The 20780-nt window shown below is 42.1% G+C and overlaps 1 protein-coding gene across 1 annotated transcript in view; it reads left to right on the forward strand.

Moving 5' to 3' along the window:
- The first annotated feature begins 368 nt into the window (after positions 1-368).
- The window catches only part of AGMO (alkylglycerol monooxygenase), a 277979-nt gene continuing 257567 nt past the window's right edge, over positions 369-20780 (forward strand). Inside the window, exons 1-2 of the mRNA XM_077809367.1 lie at positions 369-497; positions 5719-5849. Of these exons, the coding sequence (XP_077665493.1) occupies positions 369-497; positions 5719-5849 (260 nt within the window). The remainder of the gene's footprint in view (positions 498-5718; positions 5850-20780) is intronic.

The raw sequence follows: 20780 nt of genomic DNA on the forward strand, positions 1-20780 counted from the left end.
AAACGCTAATTAGTCACGGAGCAATTAAAGGTTTGCCATTCGAAAGGGCTAAAATAAACAACAAATCCAACCGGAAGGAGAAATCGAGAAACTAAACGTTGCCTTGTCTCTCTCTTTTTATATCCGAGCCCTTGGGGAGCGTGTCCTGCGTGCTCCCCAGAGCAGGCCGCCGGTACCGGCCGTGTGTGCTGGCCTGGAGGAGAGGGGTGGGATGAGGGAACTGCAGGCTCGGGCTCGAGCGGAGGGGGAAGGGAGCGGGCTGCGGTATTCACTTGCTCAGCGGCTTGGCTTCCGCCTCTTCCCCGCGGGCGGACTTTCGCCCCGGGCTTCTCTCTTCCCTCTCTCTCGGTAGGGAGGCAGCCGGAGCCATGGACGGCCCCGCAGCTCCGCAGGGAGGCCTCTCGGGGTCCCAGCAGGTCCGCATGATGTTCTATGCCCTGCAGCCCAATGAGAGCTCCTTCCCCAGCCTCGAGGAGGTGCCCGATTATGTGAATAAGGTGAGAGCACGGCGGCGAGCTGGGCTAGGGACAGGAGATTTCGCTCTGCCTGTCGTCTCCCGGCCCGCCCCTCGCTCCTCTGTCTCTGTGTCCCTTGCATCCCCCGTCTGCCCCTCTCTCTGTGCCCCGTGCCTGGCCTCACCTTCCTCCTCTCTGCCCCTTGCAGCCCCCTGCCTATCCCGTGCCTGGCCTCACCTGCCCCTCTCTCTGTGCCCCGTGCCTGGCCTCACCTTCCTCCTCTCTGCCCCTTGCAGCCCCCTGCCTACCCCGTGCCCGGCCTCACCTGCCCCTCTCTCTGTGCCCCGTGCCTGGCCTCACCTTCCTCCTCTCTGCCCCTTGCAACCTCCTGCCCGCCTCTCACATACCAGCTGCCCTTTACAGCACTTCACTCTTTTCCCTGCTTGTCCCTCTCTGCTTGGATTTCACCTGCACCTCAGTATTACCAACCCCAGGCTGTCCAAAATGAGTCTACCTCCCTTCCCCCGATGAGTTTGCCATAAAAATAATGAGACTTTAAAATGCTGCCTTTTTATTTGCCTTCTAGTTTCTGAGCCTTTAGAGTGCACTAGCTTCCTGTTTTCAAGCTTTCTGCAACCACGGGGGCTAGGAACTTTTATTGTAAATGAAAGCTGAGATTTCCATGCTATCTCTTGGTACGAGAACTGAGGTTTTAAGAGAAACCTCAAATATTGTGAGACTGGTGATAACATTGCAAGGTTTGACAATCTGTGGGTATAATGGGTGAAGAATTGAAATGGATAGCTTTAATATAAGGGGAACAGATATTATTTTCTCATAAGGAGTTTGAGATAGTACTGTACCCTGCTTCCCAGAATATGCAGATAAATCTCTCTGCCCTGAAGAGCTTGCCACCTGGCTGGGACAAAGAAGAAAGAAAGCGACTATTTCCATTTAAAAAAATGAAGATAGTTAAAATGAAGGAGAAAAAGAAGCTTTGGGAGAGTGAGCTCAGACTTGTTTGTGCCATGCACACCCCAGCTTTAGTTAACTTTCAGATGATCTGTTCCGCCCCTAGAACCAGTCAAAGACTTGCTGTACCAGATGCTAGGGATGGATTATTTATTATTTTATTATTGTTATCAGTAATGCAGGAGCACCCTGGAGCCCCAATTCGAATGGGGCCCCATTGTGCAAGGCATTACAAGTACGTAGGCCATGACTACCCTAGAAAAAGTTTACCCATATAGCTCTACCACTTAGTATAGACATAGTTTATGCTGGCAAAAGAGTGCTTTGGCCAACATAGCAAAATAATCTATACTGGCAAAAGCATTTTTATGACGTTATAACTGCAGTGACACTCGGGCTTTTCCCAGTATGTTTTGCAAAAAAATTACACCCTGCAACCAATAATGGCAAAAGTTTCTATGCTGGGCATGGTAATGACAAGGCCTTTCCTTGAGGAGCTTACAATTTAAAGGATAATATAACAGGTGGATGAGACAGCAAGTGATTAAACAAACGGATTTTTGGGGAGTGAGTGCAAAATAAAGTACTTTAGTATAAGCAAGCTGTATACAAGGACTTGGAAAATTTATCAGACCAACTTAAGTGTTTCTGCGGGAGGGACTCATCCAGTTGGCAATGCCTTCTGAATCACTTGAGTATCTCCAGTGCTACTGCTGAGTAGAGAGGGGGAACTACAAAACGGAGTGCTGGCTTCCTTTTAGAACAGGAAGCCTAAACCTATTAGCTCCCCCTACCTTTAATATCTGCCTCTGGTTATAGCAGGATTCTAAAGTAGTGCTTTGTGGAGAGCCAGCCCCTGTTTCTCACCAAAACTTCAGGCAAAAGAAAGGGTGTTTGGATACCATTTGGGACACTGGCCCTCAACCATACTCAGGGGTCCATTTTTCCATATCAGTTTGTAGATAACTGAATTTGGAAATTCCTCTTCCCCTTAATTACCAGAAGGAAAAGGGAAAATTCTGTGTACCTTTCTTCCCTCATTTCAGGATATCTGGAGTGTTGCAATATGGAGTGGTGGTTTCTCTGTGCCCCTGTGAAGTTTCCTGTCTAACATGGGTGTAAGAAGATGGGGTAGACTCGGCTACTCCACCCTTCTTCCCGGACTCTATTTCTTGGATCCTCTCCTGGTCCCACAAATGGGCAGCTCTAAAGCTTGACTCTGCTTCTGCTCATAGCTTTCACAGCAGGCAGCAGCATGCTCTACTTCTGCTACTTTGAGAAGGTATGAGCAGCAGCAGAGGTGCTGAATGTCTGTGTCCAATCTCAGGAATACGTAGTACTGCTGGTCTCAAGTGGTCAAAAATCATGAGTTGGCCTCACCCCTGAAAAAATCATGAAATTGGCTTGAAAAATTATGAGGGTTTTTTTTGAAAAGTGGCTTTCTTTTAATTTGTGTTCTGGTTTGTGTGTCTGTTGAGTGCACTCGGTTCATGTTTTCAGGCTTTTCTGCTCTATCATGAGAGCTAGAAACTTGTATTTCATTTTAAGTGAAAGCTGGGATTTTCATGTAATAAGCTTACAGGAGCTGTGACTAAGAAAACACCAAATACTGTGAGATCTCAATAAAATCATGAGAGTTTGCACAGTGAATATAATATTCCACCAGTTTACATTTGGTTCATATTGAGAATATTATTTTGCATCCAGAAGGACTTTTTTAAAATGACACTTTAAATTCTGCAGAAATTGATGATTTAAGTGCTCACTCAACAAAGATAGCTTCCTCCTGAATGCTGAGAGTGGACTGTTCTACCTACAGATGAAAGCTAAATGGAGTTCTTATCAATCCCAAACCTACTTACAGTATTTCTGGTGGTGTGGTGGGCAAAAAGGTGGGAATTGGAAATGGATGGGGCGAGGAAAGCACTTCTAGAGTTTGAAACCTAGGTTAGTTGATCTCTTCAAACTGCTTTCTGACAACAACAAGATTTGTGGGAGAGGAACAGCAGTTGACTTGGATTCAGACGCTCAGATCCATAAATGAGAACTGTTTACTGGCAAGCTTCTTGACTGGCAAGTGGGTAAGACAATATGAATGGTGCCCCCTCTGGCTGTCTGACATAGCACTCCCTGTTTGAGAACCAGGGAACACTGTCAGATGGCTGCGTGTGACATAATCACACAATGGGAAACAGATGCTAAAAGCGGTAGTTGTAAAGGAGTTGCAGTAGTGACAAGAGTGTACAAAAGTCAAATATTTTAAGCAGTGTAGTTGTTGGCAGGTAAAACAAATAGCTATGCACAGCATAACCATATGTTTCCTATTCACCATTCTCCCTTCATCCTTTAAGGTTCCCCCAACTGGTGTCCTTCTCTGGGTTTGTGCAATTTGCAGTGCCGAACTTGCTGCTCCATAGCTCAGTCCCATACGGTAGTATGAAGGCCCGGATCTGGCTCCTGGTATTGAGGTCAATGATCCCTTACAAGAACTGGGCCTTTAATGAGCCAATTCTTCTCCCAACTGTCTACATACTCATTTTTTTAACTTGTCATTGAGCTTTGGTCGAGAGGACGGGAAATGTTTGATACAGCTATTTTTCTAACAAAATGCTATATTTTTAATCATATCTCAGAAAAAAATCATGTTTCCTATTTAGTATTGAAGCAGGTGATGCAAAAAACCAAAAAAAGGGAATATGGTTTTATTGAGAACTGTGTAGGATTGTTGTATTTCAAATAAAAAATATTTATGACTTATTGGTCCCAAATTATCAATATTGATGTACCTGTTTAGGTTTGTTCCAGGAAGGGGATCTTTGAGGCATTCTTTTGGCTTTCAGTCATTGGGTCTCCATTCTTTCCAAAAGGTTTCACATTATAATTTAGAGTCCAGTCCTGCAAACACTCACTGCTTGGCATAGTGCTTTAAAAACTTCATTGCAACAACTCAGGTCTTAGTCAAGGCCTATATATTCCACTACTGTGGAATTTGTCACAGAATTCTTCCCTTCCCTCATATTTGGGAAGATAAATTAAAACTGGGACCAAGTGTTGCGTTGCCTTCTTGAGACTTCCCACAGCAGGAAAAAATATTTCTGTGTGGTTTAAGCCACCCACATTCACCTTGGTTGGCAGTTCATTCTGTATCCTAGTGAGGGAAGTGTAAAGGTCTGTCTTGTTATCTATTTGACACCAGATCCTTTGGGCAGAGACACTCATCTAGTGTGCTTATTCCACAATCCCTGCCTGCCTCTTGTGCCTCCCCAGTGCCAAAAGCCTCAAATGACCCGTCACCAGCTATGCAAACCTCCTGTTTCATTCCTGACAGCATCAGTAATAGAGGTATAACATTTTGTACAGCAGTACAAAAATCTGCTGTGCATTGAAAACTGGAAATGAGGGGAGAATACAAAGCAAATTGAATTCAATATAAACATAAACAACAGGCGCTGTGAATTAAACTCTGCCTTAACAGTAGCAAATAATATGTTCCATTTAAATGTTTGCAGGATTAAGTCTTTTAATCTGGGCAGAAATAGCTGATGGCACCAGATCTGATTTTTTCATACTCTTGAACTCAAACAGTGGCCGCACAAACTTAAGCAAGCATAATCATAAGTTTATCTTAAAATTCAAGTTAAAATCAATGGAACTATGCCAATGTAAATTTTTAGTTCTTCAGTGTTTGGTGTTTTGAGGTCATTATTTTTTTCCCAGTGAATCACGTGGTAAAATGCCCATTCATTCACTTGCAATCTGAAGATGCTGCTGGTATGGCTGGAAAAGGATTTCGGCTGTACAAAACAATCTACGGCTCTTACGGAAAAGTTCCTGTAGCCAAAGTCAGCACTATCCTCCCACCTCCATTCAAAAAGACTAAATGAGAAATCATGTCCTATATGGAAGTGCCATCCAGAATGAGACCATCTGGAAAATTTGTGACAATGTATATCAAGTATTTTATATGTACACAAGGACATGCAATAATCAATTCAAATTTGTTTACAAATCAATATATATTTATTCAACTTTTCGCAGATATTATTTTTTTTATTGTTCATATCCATTTTTGCCATGAGTATAGTTAAAATTTTCACACCGTAGCCCATTACATCCTCTAGACACAACAATAATAAAGAAAAGAAAAGGCTTGGGGAGGACCATTCTAAAATGTCGTTGTGGTATCTTCTAACATATGATGCTATTCTGAGTAACCTGCTTGCTATCGTGTTCAGAAATTTCTGCAGAATTCAGTTTGTGTTATAATTGCTCTTCTCAAATCCCTTTTCAGGCTACGCCGCTTTTCCTTGTCTTGATGCTGTTGGAGTTTGTTGTCAGTTGGGTTTGGAAGCATCAGGCACCAGGGCGGATCAATGATAGCATAACTTCTGTCTCTGCAGGAGTCCTGTCTCGACTTCCAGAGTAAGTATGACTGTTGTATTGGCTTTATTCATTCCTCATTTGGAGGGAGGGGGAAGAATTGCCTTATAAATATTTTAAAAGGTTGTAGTTAACCCAAATTAATTAGTCAAGAGGTAGATGCAGCTTTGCCAAAAATTGATTTTGCATTAACAAGGTGTAAATTTCTTTCTGAAATGTAACAGTAAATTTAATATTTAAAGGATATTAACCAAGTCCAACTCTGTCTTGAAATCTGCGGGGCTTCAGGTATTGAGGAATCTGTGACTTTGGTTAGGTAGACTGCTTCTTGTGTTACAATACAATGTATATTTAAATCTGTTTTCTTCTGTTAGCTCTCAGGCAAGAGCAAAAAAATATACATATCTCCTTTCCATTGGTCTACTAAAAAAGAAACGTACGTTGAAGTAATAAGGATAGATGATAGATTTCTCAACATGGGCCTGATCCAGTGACCATTGAAATCAATGGGAGTTTCTTGTTTAACTCCAGCAGGTTTTTCATAGGTTTTTAAGGCCTGAAGAGACACTGTGATAATCTAATCTGACCTCCTACATAACACAGACCATAGGACTTCCTTTTATTAATTCCTGCTTTAAATTCAACAGCTGTGATTGAACTAGACCATATCTTTTAGAAAAACATCCAAGCTTGATTTTAAAATTCCCAGTGGGGGGTGGGGGGGGGAAGGCATAGCTCAGTGGTTTGAGCATTGGCCTGCTAAACCCAGGGTTGTGAGTTCAATCCTTGAGGGGGGCCATTTAGGGATCTGGGGCAAAAATTGGGGATTGGTCCTGCTTTGAGCTGGGGATTGGACTAGATGATCTCCAGAGGTCCCTTCCAACACTGATATTCTATGACTCTGTGATCCATATGCAAGTTGTTTCCTATGATTGGTTACCCTCATTGTTAAAAATGTGCACCTTAGTTCTAGTCTGAATTTGTCTAGCTTCATCTTCCAGCCATTGGACTTTGTTATATCTTTGTCTTCTAGATTGAAACTATCTCTGTTATCTAATTTCTGTTCCTTATGTACGTATTTGTAGGCTGTGATCAAGTCACTCTTATCTTTTCTTTGATAAACTAAGTAGATTGAGTCCTTCAGTCTTTCTCTATGAGGCATAATTTTCAGTTCTTTAACCACTCTCATGTGTCTTATCTGAACCCTCTGATATTTCAACATCCTTGTAGTGTAGACGACAGAACTGGACACAGTGTTTCAGTAACACCACTAACATCAATGTCAAGTACAGAGTTGATTTAACCTCTTCTCCTGCTTCATATTCCTCTATTTACAAATCCAAGGACAGCATTAGCCCTTTTGGCCTCAGCATCTCACTGGGCACTCACATTCAGCTGATTATCCACCATGACCCCAAGTCTTTTCTAGAGTCATTGCTTCCCACGGTAGTTTCTCCATCCTGGAAGTATGGCCTACATTCTTTGTTCCTAGATCAGGGGTTCTCAAACTTCATTGCACTGCGACTCCTTTCTGACAACAAAAATTACTACGTGCCCCCAGGAGGGGGACCGAAGCTTCGCTCCACCAGGTGGGGGGTCAAACTGCGAGCCCCACAGTCCTGGCGCAAAGCTGAAGCCCAAGGGCTTCAGTTCCAGGTGGGGGACCTGTAACCTGGCCCTGCCGCCCAGGGCTGAAGCTGAAGCCTGAGCCTCATTCGGCCCCGGGCAGTGGGGCTCAGACTTTGGCTTCAGCCCCGGGCCACAGCAAGTCTGTGCCAGCCCTGGCAACTCCATTAAAACAGGGTCACGACCCACTTTTGGGTTTCGACCCACAGTTTGAGAACCGCTGTCCTAGATGTATGAGTTACATTTGGCTGTATTGAAGCACATGGGCCAAGCAGTCCAGATCATTCTGTATCAGTGATCTGTCCTCTTCATATTTATAACTCCCCCTTTTTTTGTGTCATCTGCAAACTTAATTAGTAATGAGTTTGTTTTCTTCCCAGATGTTGATAAAGATGTTAAATAGCATAGGGCCAAGAACTGATTTCTAGGTGATCCCATTAGAAACATAGCTGCTCAGTGAAGATTCCCTGTTGGCAGATACATTGAGTTAGACCGTTTTTAATCCCTTCAATGTGTGCCATGTTGATGTCGTATTGTTTTAATTTCTTTAATCAAAATGCCGTGTAGTACCAAGTCAAATACCTTACATAAGTCTAAATATGTTTTATCAACACTATTAGCTTTATAAACCAAATTTGTAGTTTCATTTTAAAAAAAGCTGTCTGGTGAGTTTGACAAGATTTATGGCTATGGTTTTGGATCAGGTCCCCAGAAAATATGGGCTACATGTGGTTGTTTATTTCAGTTTTCAGGAGCAATAGCCTTAGAAGTTGCCATTTAAAGAATTAAGCAGATACATAGAAGATATCAGCTAGCTCTTTCCCAACGCTGCCTACACAAATCAGAAATATTCAAAAGAAATTTGCTTAATTATTTGGTTGGTTATTTCATGTTACTATTTTTTCAAGATGTTAATTCTATCCAACTTGTTTTGTGTATCAGTTTTTATATAAACAAGAAATTCTTTCAGTAATTGATGAGCAGTGAAAATGACTGTACAACTGAGAAACCTCAGTCAGACCTTATTTATGAAATAAATGAAATCAATATGTATTTTCAGTTGGAATTAATGTTGTTTTCTAGAGATTCATACACATCACAGATTTACCAAATCAAAAAGCTGTATTTCTGGTCTGGAAAGACCAGGGCAGATTATGATGAAGGTCTGGGTGTATAAGGAAGTTAGCAGTTTTGGTACCATGGTATAAGGAAATTAGCAGTTTTGGTACTATGTCTCATTTTTATTTTAAGAGCACTACAATTCACCAGATTCATCCATCCCTGCAAAAAATATTTATTAAGAAAAATTGCATTGTATGCATATAGCTCAATTTTGCAAGGTGCTGAATGCTTTCCTCGCAGTGGCACTCAACATTTTGCAGGATTTGGCTCTGTGAATGCTATGCACATATTATTTTGCAAGGTTGGGAGAATTTGGTGAAGTGAATGACCACTGAGGACACTCAGCACTTTTTAGGATCTGGCCCTTGGTGGTGGCACGGGCACTGAAGTGAAGATGCATACTGTACTAAGATTCTCATCCAGCTCACAGATCTAAAAATTTTATTAAAGTTAATGTTTAAAATCAATTTTACCCAAGTTAAGAGGGAAGGTACTGTACATCTGGGGTCAGGCTTGCGCTATGGGGGATTGCAAGTATCGGTTACAAGGTTCACGAGGTACATACATATCGCATAACCAGCATAGATCCAGATTGGGGTGTGGTCGGCGTTCTCGGTTACTCGACCTAGTACTGTCGGTGTGCTGTGACGTGTTCCATGTAGATGTCTCTGGACTACCTGATGGTGTCGGACACCATGAGCTATCTCATGAGCCGGGCGTAGCGTTGACTGACTCTGCACGCTCTCAGTACCGGCTCGTTGTGGGGGTCCCATGCGCCCAGGGCTCCCACAACCAGGGCGTGGATCTGGACCTCGTAGCCCTGGGCTCTCTACTATTATGTGAGATCTGGGAACACTTTAGCTCTTTTCACAGTTGTCTTTTCAAGCAAGAACTGTGAAAGGCTTTTAGCTTTCTGAGAGTACATTCACAAAGCAGTTACAAATCATAGAAGTTAGGTGTTAATTGCCAGTTTCTAATGATGAATGCTTGGCCTAACACTGTTTTTTATCAGTTAAAGGAGCTATGGACATTATATAGACTAAACAGGACAGAACTGAAAAGGAGAACATTCTGTCTCCCACCCCATCTGCCTTTTGGTGGTGTAAAAGAATTGGGATTAAAAAAAAAAGAAAGCACAAATTTGTTGCTGAGCTTTCCCCTTCAGTCAGTTCCTTTTCATCAAGAAAAGGGTAGGGAAATCTGACAGAAACTGCTAAAACAATATTTCAGCAGAACCCACAGCATCAGGGGAAATCCTAGTGCAAATCATTAACAGCTGAGGGTTAGATTAACACACCATTGATTGTATCCTCTCCCAGGGACTAATTTTCATTTTCTCAACTAGCTGAAATGGTTTGCCACTTCCTTAAAAAAATCTGTGGTTGAAACTAAAATGGTGTGCTTCATTCTATTAATCCATTAGTTAGAATGAAGCTTCAAATGCGTCATCACAAAGAAGTTTTTGGATTATGGGGAAAATGAGAAGTCATGAAAACCAAATTCAGTCTCTGAGCATAGTTTTCCATTCCACAATCTGGGTAACAAAAGTGTAGCAGACCTGAGGGAAAAGTTTTTATTCTGTGTTTTGCACTTCATTGGTAGAGAAAATGAAAAACACAAATTGTGGGAATTAGTATGCCATATACAGGCTATATATATAATTTGTGTATAAGGGAAAAATCTTATCAAACATGGGAGTGCATCTTGCTTGTAATTCCCCCCCCCGCCCCCCGACTGTGCAGCATGTAATAGAGATGCTTGTCGTGGATATACTACTATTTGCAACGTAACCTGTACGCTTTTTAAAAAAACAATTGTTTCCTCATACTAAGTATGATATTTGATGGAAAGTAGTTTTTTTGGGGGTAAACTGGATGGACTTATTGAACTTGATTCCAATGTGAATAGAAGTTGCAAAATTTTGTCATTAACTTACATGTTGTTGGCCAAAAAATATTTTGAGAACTTTTATCATACATAATTATTTCCCCCAACAAACTGTTGCCAGGATGCCTGAAATGTTGCTGTTTTTTTTTAAATATATTCTCCCAAGAGAAGTCTTATTCCAGATATAAATATCTACTGACCAAGTATGTGTATTATTTCTTACTGGTCCATTTCTTCTGTTAAAGCAGCAGAATATAAATCAATTCAAAATGTGTTTGGGGGATAAGTACATTTAGGTAGGTACATTTTCAAACTAGTTGGAGAACTCCCAATTTGATGTGCAGCTCCACACTATTTATTTATATATATATATATATATATATATATACACACACATACACAGTTTTTTGTTGGTCATGTCTGCAATGGAATTTTCCATTCCAATGAGAAAGGTACAGTTTATCAGACTCTTTTTTTAAACAGAGGATATTAAAGTTATTTGAAATATTGTTAACGTCCAGAAGAAAGAGGGGAAAAATGCCTTCTGGATTTTTCATACCATTATGTGTTTCATAAGAATTTTTGCACCTTATTTGTGGTGTAGTAGGGCTATATTTCCTAAAGTTGTTGGTATCTCATATACTAACCAATGCAATTAATTGATTTTTTTTACCAAAATTGTGCAAATTCCTTTTCTCATGTAAAATTTAAAACCTAGCAAGCATAATTTTCAGACTTTTACATGTCAAGGGGGCTTTCTCCTCCAGTCTTTCAATAGTGGAGATTGATGTAATCTGAAAGTGTGAATAAGTGAAACTCCATGCCATAATAGTCAAAATGGAGTAGACAATCTGTGCCCTGAGAAGCTTCCGTTGATTTAGAGGCAGTGAGCCTGTGTACATACATGTACACATGCAAAAGAGTGTGCTGGATTTAGAGGGTACCTTAAAACAGAACTTGGTTTCTAAAACATTTGTAACTCCTAACTTGTTGATCACTCCTACTAGAGGAAAATGTGCAATTTTCAATTCCCTAATATTTTTGTTTCCATTTCTCTACTTATTAGCTTTACCCTGACTCAACACAAAAGTTACATCTGTTTAACTAAAGACATATTTCTAAATTGATCTAGTTAAACTGATGTGTAGACAAGCTTAATTTGATTTAACTCTGGCTTTTACTGATTAGCTCAAGTCGGCTCCTTGCTGACTTAAACTAGAATTGATACAAGCTAGAATTAAGAGGGTCTGTGCAAAAGTTTACATCAGTTTAACTAAATCAATTTAGAAATATACCCTTAGCTAAACTAATGGAACGTTTTGCAGAGACCATGTCTTAGAACATCAATCATTGTGAGTAACTGCATGTGAGCCCAGTTCTGTACCCATTGAACTCGATCCCATTCTTTCCATTGACCTTGGCGGTTGCTGGGTGGACCCTGTGTTTGAAAGAAAGCCATTAGTTCAGTTTGTTCACACACATGGGTGTGTAGGAACACAGATTGTGAGCTATATTTACTGGGATTTGAGATGGGTTTTTATTTAATACCGCTTTACCGCTCAGAAAACCCACATTCCAGCTCCACCTCCCCAATCTGTTTTCCAAACCAGGTTATATCACACTGAATTATATTACATATGTTCTTGTTCTTCATTAAGATAAATTGGCTCAGTCTGCGTACTCTACAAAGATGTAATGTAATAACTATATTTTTGTACCAGTGTGTAGAGTACTTCACTGTGTAAAACACAATATATTTACTAGATAATGTATTAAGCACAGTCAGTATTCCACTAGATGGAGTACAAGAGCAGCAGTTTTAAAGGAGGCCAACCTAATTTGCTGGGTCAACATCCCGAAGTTCTGGGAACTAGAAAAAACGATTCCTTAATTATTTCTAAAATCAAACAGTACAATTTAAAAATAATAGACTTTCAGAGCTGCATATAACAGTGTGAAAAAAGCGAACTGTGGCTTTTTCAGACTCAGGAGCCTGACCCAAGCTGTTGATTTAGAAAATCCACATGAACATGTAAATATTTCACCTTCCTCATTTCACCATATGACATAAAATAATGATTCATTACGGTTATTTCATGACATTTTTAAAAGGCCGTTACTCCTTTTTGTGGTCTTGGAAAAGTCACATGAATTTATTCTGGGCTGAATGGGACATGTCCATCCCTCATTCCCAACTGGTATAAGTATATGATACTGGTGAATGCCATGTGCCTGATTCTGGTCTCACCTACAAAGCATTGTAAGCCCATTGGGTTCAGTGGAATCACCTCTGATTTACAATAGTGAGAGATCAGAATCAGGCCCCAGGTTGAAAGAGATACTGAATGAACATTGCTATTTCTATAGCATCATATATGTACATGGAGCTCATATATAAATACAATTTATTAAGACAATTCTCTGTGCAGGATTGTAGTCTAGGAACCCATCCTGCAAATCCTAAAGCCTTTTCTAAACATACAACTTGTGCCAGTTACACCAGTATAGTTAAAGCAGTACAACCTCCCTAGGCCTACGCAGTTTTGTCAACAAAAGTCAGCTTTTGTCGACAAAACAGCGGAGGTGTACACACTGAAAAGCCCCTCCCGCCGATGTAACTTCCCTGCTATGCTGACATAATAAAACCACCTCAACAAGTGGCATAGAGATTTTTGCGATGTAGTTAAAGCAACACAGCATCAGTGTAGATACTGTGCTCCGTTATGTCACCCTAATTGGCCTCCAGGAGTGTCCCACAAAGCCCATCTTGACCACTCTGGTCAGCAGTTTGAACTCCACTGCCCGGAAGGTACACAGGTATGTGCCCTTCCCCCCATTTAAAGCCCCAGAAATTTTTGAAATTCCTCTTCCTGTTTGCTCGGTGTGCACAGTTCACACAACATCTTCCCAATTGACCATGCCTATGCTGCTCTCCTGCTTGGAGCCCACTGGAGCTATTGGATCTGCTGAGTCTATTGGGAGAGGAGGCTATGCAGTCACAGGTTAATTCCAGTTATTGGAACTTTGATACCTATGGGCTGATTGCTAGTGATGAAGGAGAAGAGGCACGAGAGGGACATGCAGCAATGCCATGCTAAGATCAAGGAGCTGGGGCAGGCGCACCAGCAAGCAGGGGAGGCTGCACGCCATCCTCAGCAGTGACCCCACCTCCACCGCCAAGAGCCCCGTGGATACTTTTGGGGGACTGGAGGCAGCGGCCAGTGACTCAACCCCAGTGACGAAGCGGTGGAGGAGGAAGTGGAGCATGTGGCAGGGTTGTCCGGTGGTGTGGCAAGTCAGGACCTCTTTTTCACTTCAGAGGGGTCTAACCAGTCCCAGCACTCTGGCTCTGGCACGCAGGATGCAGGAGAGGGGAGCTCCGGTAAGTGCTCATTTTGCTTTGATACTGCACGGTGAGAGGAGATTGCGCCCTTGTGTACTTTGTTATATGGTAGAGGAGGGATAAGGGACAGAAAGTAACAACAGAACCTGCCCATCTATGCAGTGGGGATATGGTGGAAAAGTTTGTTAATGTTCACGGGGATGTCCCGGGAATTCTCCATAGAGATCTCTAGGAAACTTTCCTATGGGTACTCTGCAATTCTCTGCCGAAGGCTCTTTGGAAGAGCTGTCTTATTTCTTTCCTCACCGTAGGAAACTTTGCCGTGCCACCTGGCAATTATTTCAGCAGGGATCAAAGCAGCACACACGTGAGCAGCGTATGGAGCTGGTCTGAAGCCACACTCTTGCAGGAGATGCACCCTTGCATCCTGGGTTACCCTTAGGAGTGAAATACCGGGTTTGATTACCCTAGCCTGTGGAAAAGGGTACCAATATTCAGAATAGTCTCCCTAGCCACTTGTAGTAACTGGCTTAGCAAACCACCATTTGTCCCTTCTTGCCCGTTCCCCCTTGCCAGTCCTCCCGCTGAAAACTCCCCATATTTGGGACTTGCACCAACCTGTTTTCTAGTCAAGGGACAGTGAGAAAGAGGTGTGTGTAACTGTCTCTGTTCATTGTTTCTTTGTCTTCTGCAGATGTGCCCTTGAGGACCCACTCCTGCACACCAGTGGAGCGCCTTCATCAGATAAGGTGGCAAACCCGGAAGAGTAAGGAGGATATGTTTCGCGAAGTGCTGCACTCAACAGATGCAGCATATAGTGAAACGAGAGTGGAGGGAGACAATTAATGAAAGACTGAGGCTTTCCTGGAAAGGACAAGGGGCAGGAGTGGATGATAAAGTTCCTGGAGGGCCAGACAGAGATGATGAAGTCTCTCATTACCCTGCAATCATAGAATCATAGAATATCAGGGTTGGAAGGGACCTCAGGAGGTCATCTAGTCCAACCCCCTGCTCAAAGCAGGACCAATCCCCAATTAAATCATCCCAGCCAGGGCTTTGTCAAGCCTGACCTTAGAAACTTCTAAGGAAGGAGATTCCAATCTGAGCACATCCATGTACAACTTTCCCTGCAGCTACTACAGAACTCTGGTCCATGCCCTCCCCAAACTCCCCACTGCATTTTTCACGTGTTCTCGGTTTCTCTCAGTACCCCATGCACTCCATAGCTAGGGACTGGTCTCCCAACGAAAGCTGGAGTACACACAGCTGTGAGAGCCCTAACCGTGAGACTGTTCCTCATTCAAACATCCTCAGTTTGACCAAAAATTTGTGTTTTGTCCTGTTGTTAAACTTAAGTCTTTGAAATAAAATGAATCTTTATTTGTGGCATACACACATAAATCATTGCTAACATTAAAACACGGTGGCTATAGGTAGGAATATTTACGTAGTACAATTAACATTCAGAAATCAAGCACTATGGAGTAATTCAAGATGGCAAGTAAACATTGCCTGGCCACATGCATCACATAAAGACACGTTACTGAGAATCATGGTCAAAATGCTGCTTCAAAACCTCTCTGCTTCGAATAGTCTTCCACTGCACCCCTCTAATTTCCCTTGTATCTGGCTGCTCAAAATCAGCAGCCAGCCGATCAGCCTCAGTGGTCCACCCCGGGGAAACTTTTCCCCCCCATTGCTTCACAAATATTATGCAGAGCACAGCAGGTCGCAATGACCATTGGAATATTTTCCTTATTGAGGTTCAACCAGCCAAAAAAACAGCACTAGCCACCTTTTAATCGGCCAAAGGCACATTCACTGGTCATTCGGCACCTGCTGAGCCTGTTGTTGACGAACTCCTTGCTGTTGTCAAGGTTCCCAGTGTAAGGCTTCATGAGCTACAGGAGCCATGGGTAGGCAGGGTCTCCCAAGATCACTATGGGCATTTCCACATCCTCCACTGGAATCTTCCACTTTAGAAAGAAAATTCCAGTGTACAGCTTTCTATACAGGCCAGTGTTCCTAAAGATGCATGCATCATGCCCCTTCCCTAACCATCCCACACTGATGTCAGTGAAAGACCATGTGCCTGAAAGACCATGAAGAAGTAACTTTTTCGGTTGATGTACTTTATCAAAAGATGGTCGGGGGTCAAAATTGGATATGTGGTCCATCTGTCACTCCTCAGTTAGGGAATTCTATTGCCTCAAAGCCACTGATTATTTCCTGCACGTTACCAAGAGTCACAGTCCTTTGTAGCAGGAGGCAATTAATGGACCTGCATACTTGCATCACCACAACCCCCACAGTGGACTTCCCAACTCCAAACTGATTTGTGACTGACCGGTAGTCTGGAGTTGCCAGCTTCCACACAGCGATGGCCACTAGCTTTTCCACTGTGAGGGCAGCTTTCGTTGTGGTATCCTTGTGCCGCAGGACAGGGGTGAGCTCCGCACACAGTTCCATGGCAGACAATATGGCAGGCATCACTGATCTACTCTCTTTTTCTCAACTCATGGAATAGCGTGGGACCAGCCATGTCGTGTTCATAACACTCATCACCATACTGGCCAGCAGCTCAGGATTCATGCTGTCAGGCAGAGGTGGCGGGTGCACAGTTTGCAACATCACGAAACGATGTAGGAAGCCCAGGTAATGATGAGACAGAAGGAACTGCATCGTGAGATGGTGATCTGTTCCCAGAGCTCCTAGCGGCAGAGATTGACAGAGGATGGCGAGTTGCACAGTGGGATAGCTACACACGATGCAACGCATTCTCCGTCGATGCGAGAGCAATGGCTGTGGACATGGTGTGCCGACACAAGCAGTGTTGCATGGACATGCACAACTGATGTTCTTAAAGCAACTTACGATAGTCAACATAACTTGCGTAGACTTAATTCTGTAGTATAGACATGGCCCTATTGTGGACACAGTAATATTGGTAAAAATAAGCTTATACTGGTAGAGCTTACTCTGTACAGGAAGGGGAATAAGCTATACTTGTATAAGCATATATATATACTGGTATAATTGTGTCTACATTAGTGCTGTACTAGCATAACTGAATTGGTACAGAGTGGCACATAGTAATACCAGTAGAAAGACTGTGTAGACTTATGTCAGTAGGCTTTGCTCACATGAATAACAACACTGAAGTCGGTGGGACTGTTTGTGAGGATAAAGATGATTTGCATGAATAAGGTTTTTAAGAGTTAGGTGTTAAGTTATACATGGGATAGCAAGAGATGACAGAGGTATGTGGAAAGAATGAGTTTTATAATAATAAGAGATCATGAGAACCTTTTATTTCTTATTCCCCCAAAGTTTATATACTATTGTTTTTTTATTCCCTCTTGCTCTAAAATAAATTAATATTAATATATTAAATTAACAGTTTGAGAGAGTGAAGTCTGACGGGAATAGGTGTGGTAGAATGGAGGTCAGTGCTGGAAGACGACAAAGTATAAAATAGAAGATCTGTATGAGTACTCAAACTTGCCACATATTTTACTTTGTTTTGCTTTGTGATAACATTTTTTTCCTTTGAGGAGAATTGGGAATTTGAATTATTTTAGGCTAAAATTCCAGAGAATAAAATCATATTGGAGCAGAGGCTTTGGTTCAGCTTCAGGGTCTAGTGCAGTGGTTCCCAAACTGGGGTTCGTGAAAAGTTACAGGGGGTTCTCGGGGAAAAAAATCCCTAATGCAGACAGAGCTGTCCCTAGGGACCCCGGGCAGCACGGGGCCAGCAGCCCGGAGCCCCTGGACTTCCAAGAGCTAAGCAGATCAAAGCAAGCGTATCTATCCCACTGAGGAGATTTAAACTTCAAGACTCCTTATAAAAATGGAAAGGGAGGTGGATATTTTTTGCTGTTTTTAAAATTAAATAGGCAGCTAGTATTGTTTTTAAAATTATTATGAAGAACAAGTTTAAGCTTTGTTGTAACATGAGTTGTTTGCCTGGGCTGCTCAAGGACTGAATGCTTTTGTAGGAGGAACTCTTTGAGTTGGCTTCTTAAATCCCTTCATGCTGTTTCACATCTGATACTCCTTGATGAAACATAGGAGCCTTGTCTTACAACAGGCTTATTCAAACTGATACAAGCTATGAAAGTGAGATCTTGGAAGAGTGTTGCCGTTTTCATAATGTAATACAAATACTGTGATGATAAATAATAATTAATTGTGTGTAATAAGCATGTCACAAAAACAAATTTTGCATTTCCAAGATCACTGCTTTTATAATTTATACTCTGGTAAAGGAAATATTCATTTTTAAGGGGGGGGTTCGTGAGACTTGACATTTTAGTGAAAGGGGTTCACAGGTTGTTAAAGTTTGGGAACCACTGGTCTAGTGGGAACATTTTTTTGAAAATGTAGGGTGCTATTTCCTGTAATCAAGGGCTTTCCAGAGTCTGATGATGATTTCCCAGCTGTATCGTTTTGGTGAATTGTTTTTAGCCTTGGGTTATTTCATGACTGGTTTTCGCATATTAAGAATGGGAGAGAATCATATTCATCTTGCTGATAGAAAACAGGGAATAGAACTCCCATAACTCCCTCTCCCCTTCCCTCCACCTTACAAAAAGTTTGGCTTTGTGCTAAAGTGTGAAAAAAGCCTTGACTGTAGTATGTCAGGCATATTTCAGCTCGATTTGTGTCAACCCTAATAAGTCAGTTGACAGGGTAATAAATTGGGTGTCTGTTCAAGCCCTGGCACCTGTACAGGAAATAAAAGGGGATTTCAGTTGCAGGCGGGTTCACTTTGTTTTGCAAATGGAAGTTTTCACAAGGCTTCTCCCTCTCCCTCCCTTTTAGTGAAGTCATATTATTAAAATGTTTATTCCAATTTGAACTGGAGCCAGTTTTTCATCTGGAAAAGAAAGCTCCAAAGTGTCTTTTGAAATGTAAAGCCCTAACCTTTCCACTCCAAAACAAAGGCTTAGTGAGCTTTTAATTATTCATGCATCCTGATGTATAATACGTGTCTGAGTAATTGCAGTTTATTTAAAAGAAATTGTCTTTGTCCTGCATTTTGAAATTCTGCAGTGCTGTCGCTTTGTTTCTTCCTGTAATTGATTTGCATGGTTGATCTTCACAACAGAAGCATGGGAATCCTAAAAAAGCCCCACAAATAGCCTCCATGATCGATTTCAAAATTGCTTGTTTCATGATATAATAAACTAGTGGTTATGGAGGGATAGCTTGCAAGATAAGAGGTGACCGTGCTAGTTACACAATATTGATAAGTCCTCCTTCCCTGGAATAACGTACACAATTTTTTTACCTTCACTTCTAGCATTCTCGAAATGTGGGTTGGGACCCCTCTTTTAATGGGGTTGCCTGGATAGGCATTAGACTTGCTGGACCCCGGGGCTGAGCCCCACTGTCCCGGGGCCGAAGGCCAAGGGCTTCAGCCCTGGGTGGCAGGGCTCAGGCTGTGGCTTCACCCCCCACCCCAATCTAAGGTGGTGGGTGTCGGGTTTAGCCTCCCCCCCCACCCCAGGGATCATGTAGTAATTGTTGTTGTCAGAAGTGGGTCGTGGTTCAATGATGTTTGAGAACCACTGACTTAAAAAAACCAGACCAAAATAGTTAGGAAAACTTCATAAAAGGGAAGGGAAAAGGGGAACTGGAGAATGCATAATAATTTAAGTAATGTTAGGGAAATTGGTTTTAGTTAGCCTTGAGAAACAAGGTATTCACAAAAAGAAAAGGAGTACTTGTGGCACCTTAGAGACTAACCAATTTATATGCATCCGATGAAGTGAGCTGTAGCTCACGAAAGCTTATGCTCAAATAAATTGGTTAGTCTCTAAGGTGCCACAAGTACTCCTTTTCTTTTTGAGAATACAGACTAACACGGCTGCTACTCTGAAAGGTATTCACAATAAATTTATTTATAATGCTAATGGAACTTATGGGCAGTGTGTGTAATCTGTCACCTTCTGCGCCCAATCCTGAGAGGCTATGGATCTGTTGCAAATCCTAGCTTGAGAGCCTTGCTTTTTAGTTCAAGCTATAAAGTCTCTGAAGGTCCCACGTTCAATACATACCACCAACCAAGATGGTAGCTGTCCTCTGGATTTTCCTAGATTGTCCCCTTGGGATCTGCACTGGGAAGGGGATATCTGTGCATGGATTTCCCTCTTCTGCTCAGATGGTATCCTTCTTCTACTCTACACACACACCCTGCTGCTTCAGGCCCCACACAGGGTGTTCCACAGTGCTGTGGCCCATGCTAAGGGGAGGGGGGAAGAGGGTACACATTATCCCCTCCCCTGGTCTGTGGTGCTTGCTAGACCTTCTTGCAGGGAGCCAGTTGACTCTCTTTCCCCTGAATAATGCAGGGATATCTCTATGAGGGGAGCTGCATATGTGGATTGTGACTTCATTCCCCAGAATTTTCTCTCATATTGCTTTTGTTATCTGGCCCAATGGGGACACAATGGTTTAGAGTGGACACTAGTATTAAAACAAGTAGCAGTAGCTTAAAGTAAAGGACAAATAGAATTTTCAAATGAAAAAACAACAACAGAATCTCTCTGATGATTCGGGTAATTGGATAACAGGTTGTCTGTAATAGTAAATTCAGCAGAGGTGCTCAAAGTGAGAATAGGTAAGTCTATGGAATATACAGGTTAGGAAAGACCTTCTCTCTCTCTCTCTCTCTCTCTCTCCCCCCTCTTAGGGTTTCATGCTGCCTGATGCAGAAGGCTGGACTCGATGACCCAAAATGGCTGGCCTTCGGTTGCAACCCTATTTATGATTAAAAACTCTAATGTAACTAACTGTCTTCAATGATTTTAAGAAGTTGAACTTAGGGTTCAGAAAAAAGGAATTAAATATTAAAAACTCTGAGCAAGTTTTGAAAGTTGTAACTGAATACTAGGTCTGGACTTTTCTATTTATCACACTGGAAAAGAAAAAATCGAAAATATTTAGCTAAGCAATTTCTGAATTATACTGGTATGATGGATTAGTCTTCA

This window comes from Eretmochelys imbricata, chromosome 2 (genome assembly GCF_965152235.1).
Source record: "Eretmochelys imbricata isolate rEreImb1 chromosome 2, rEreImb1.hap1, whole genome shotgun sequence".
Classification (NCBI taxonomy): domain Eukaryota; kingdom Metazoa; phylum Chordata; order Testudines; family Cheloniidae; genus Eretmochelys; species Eretmochelys imbricata.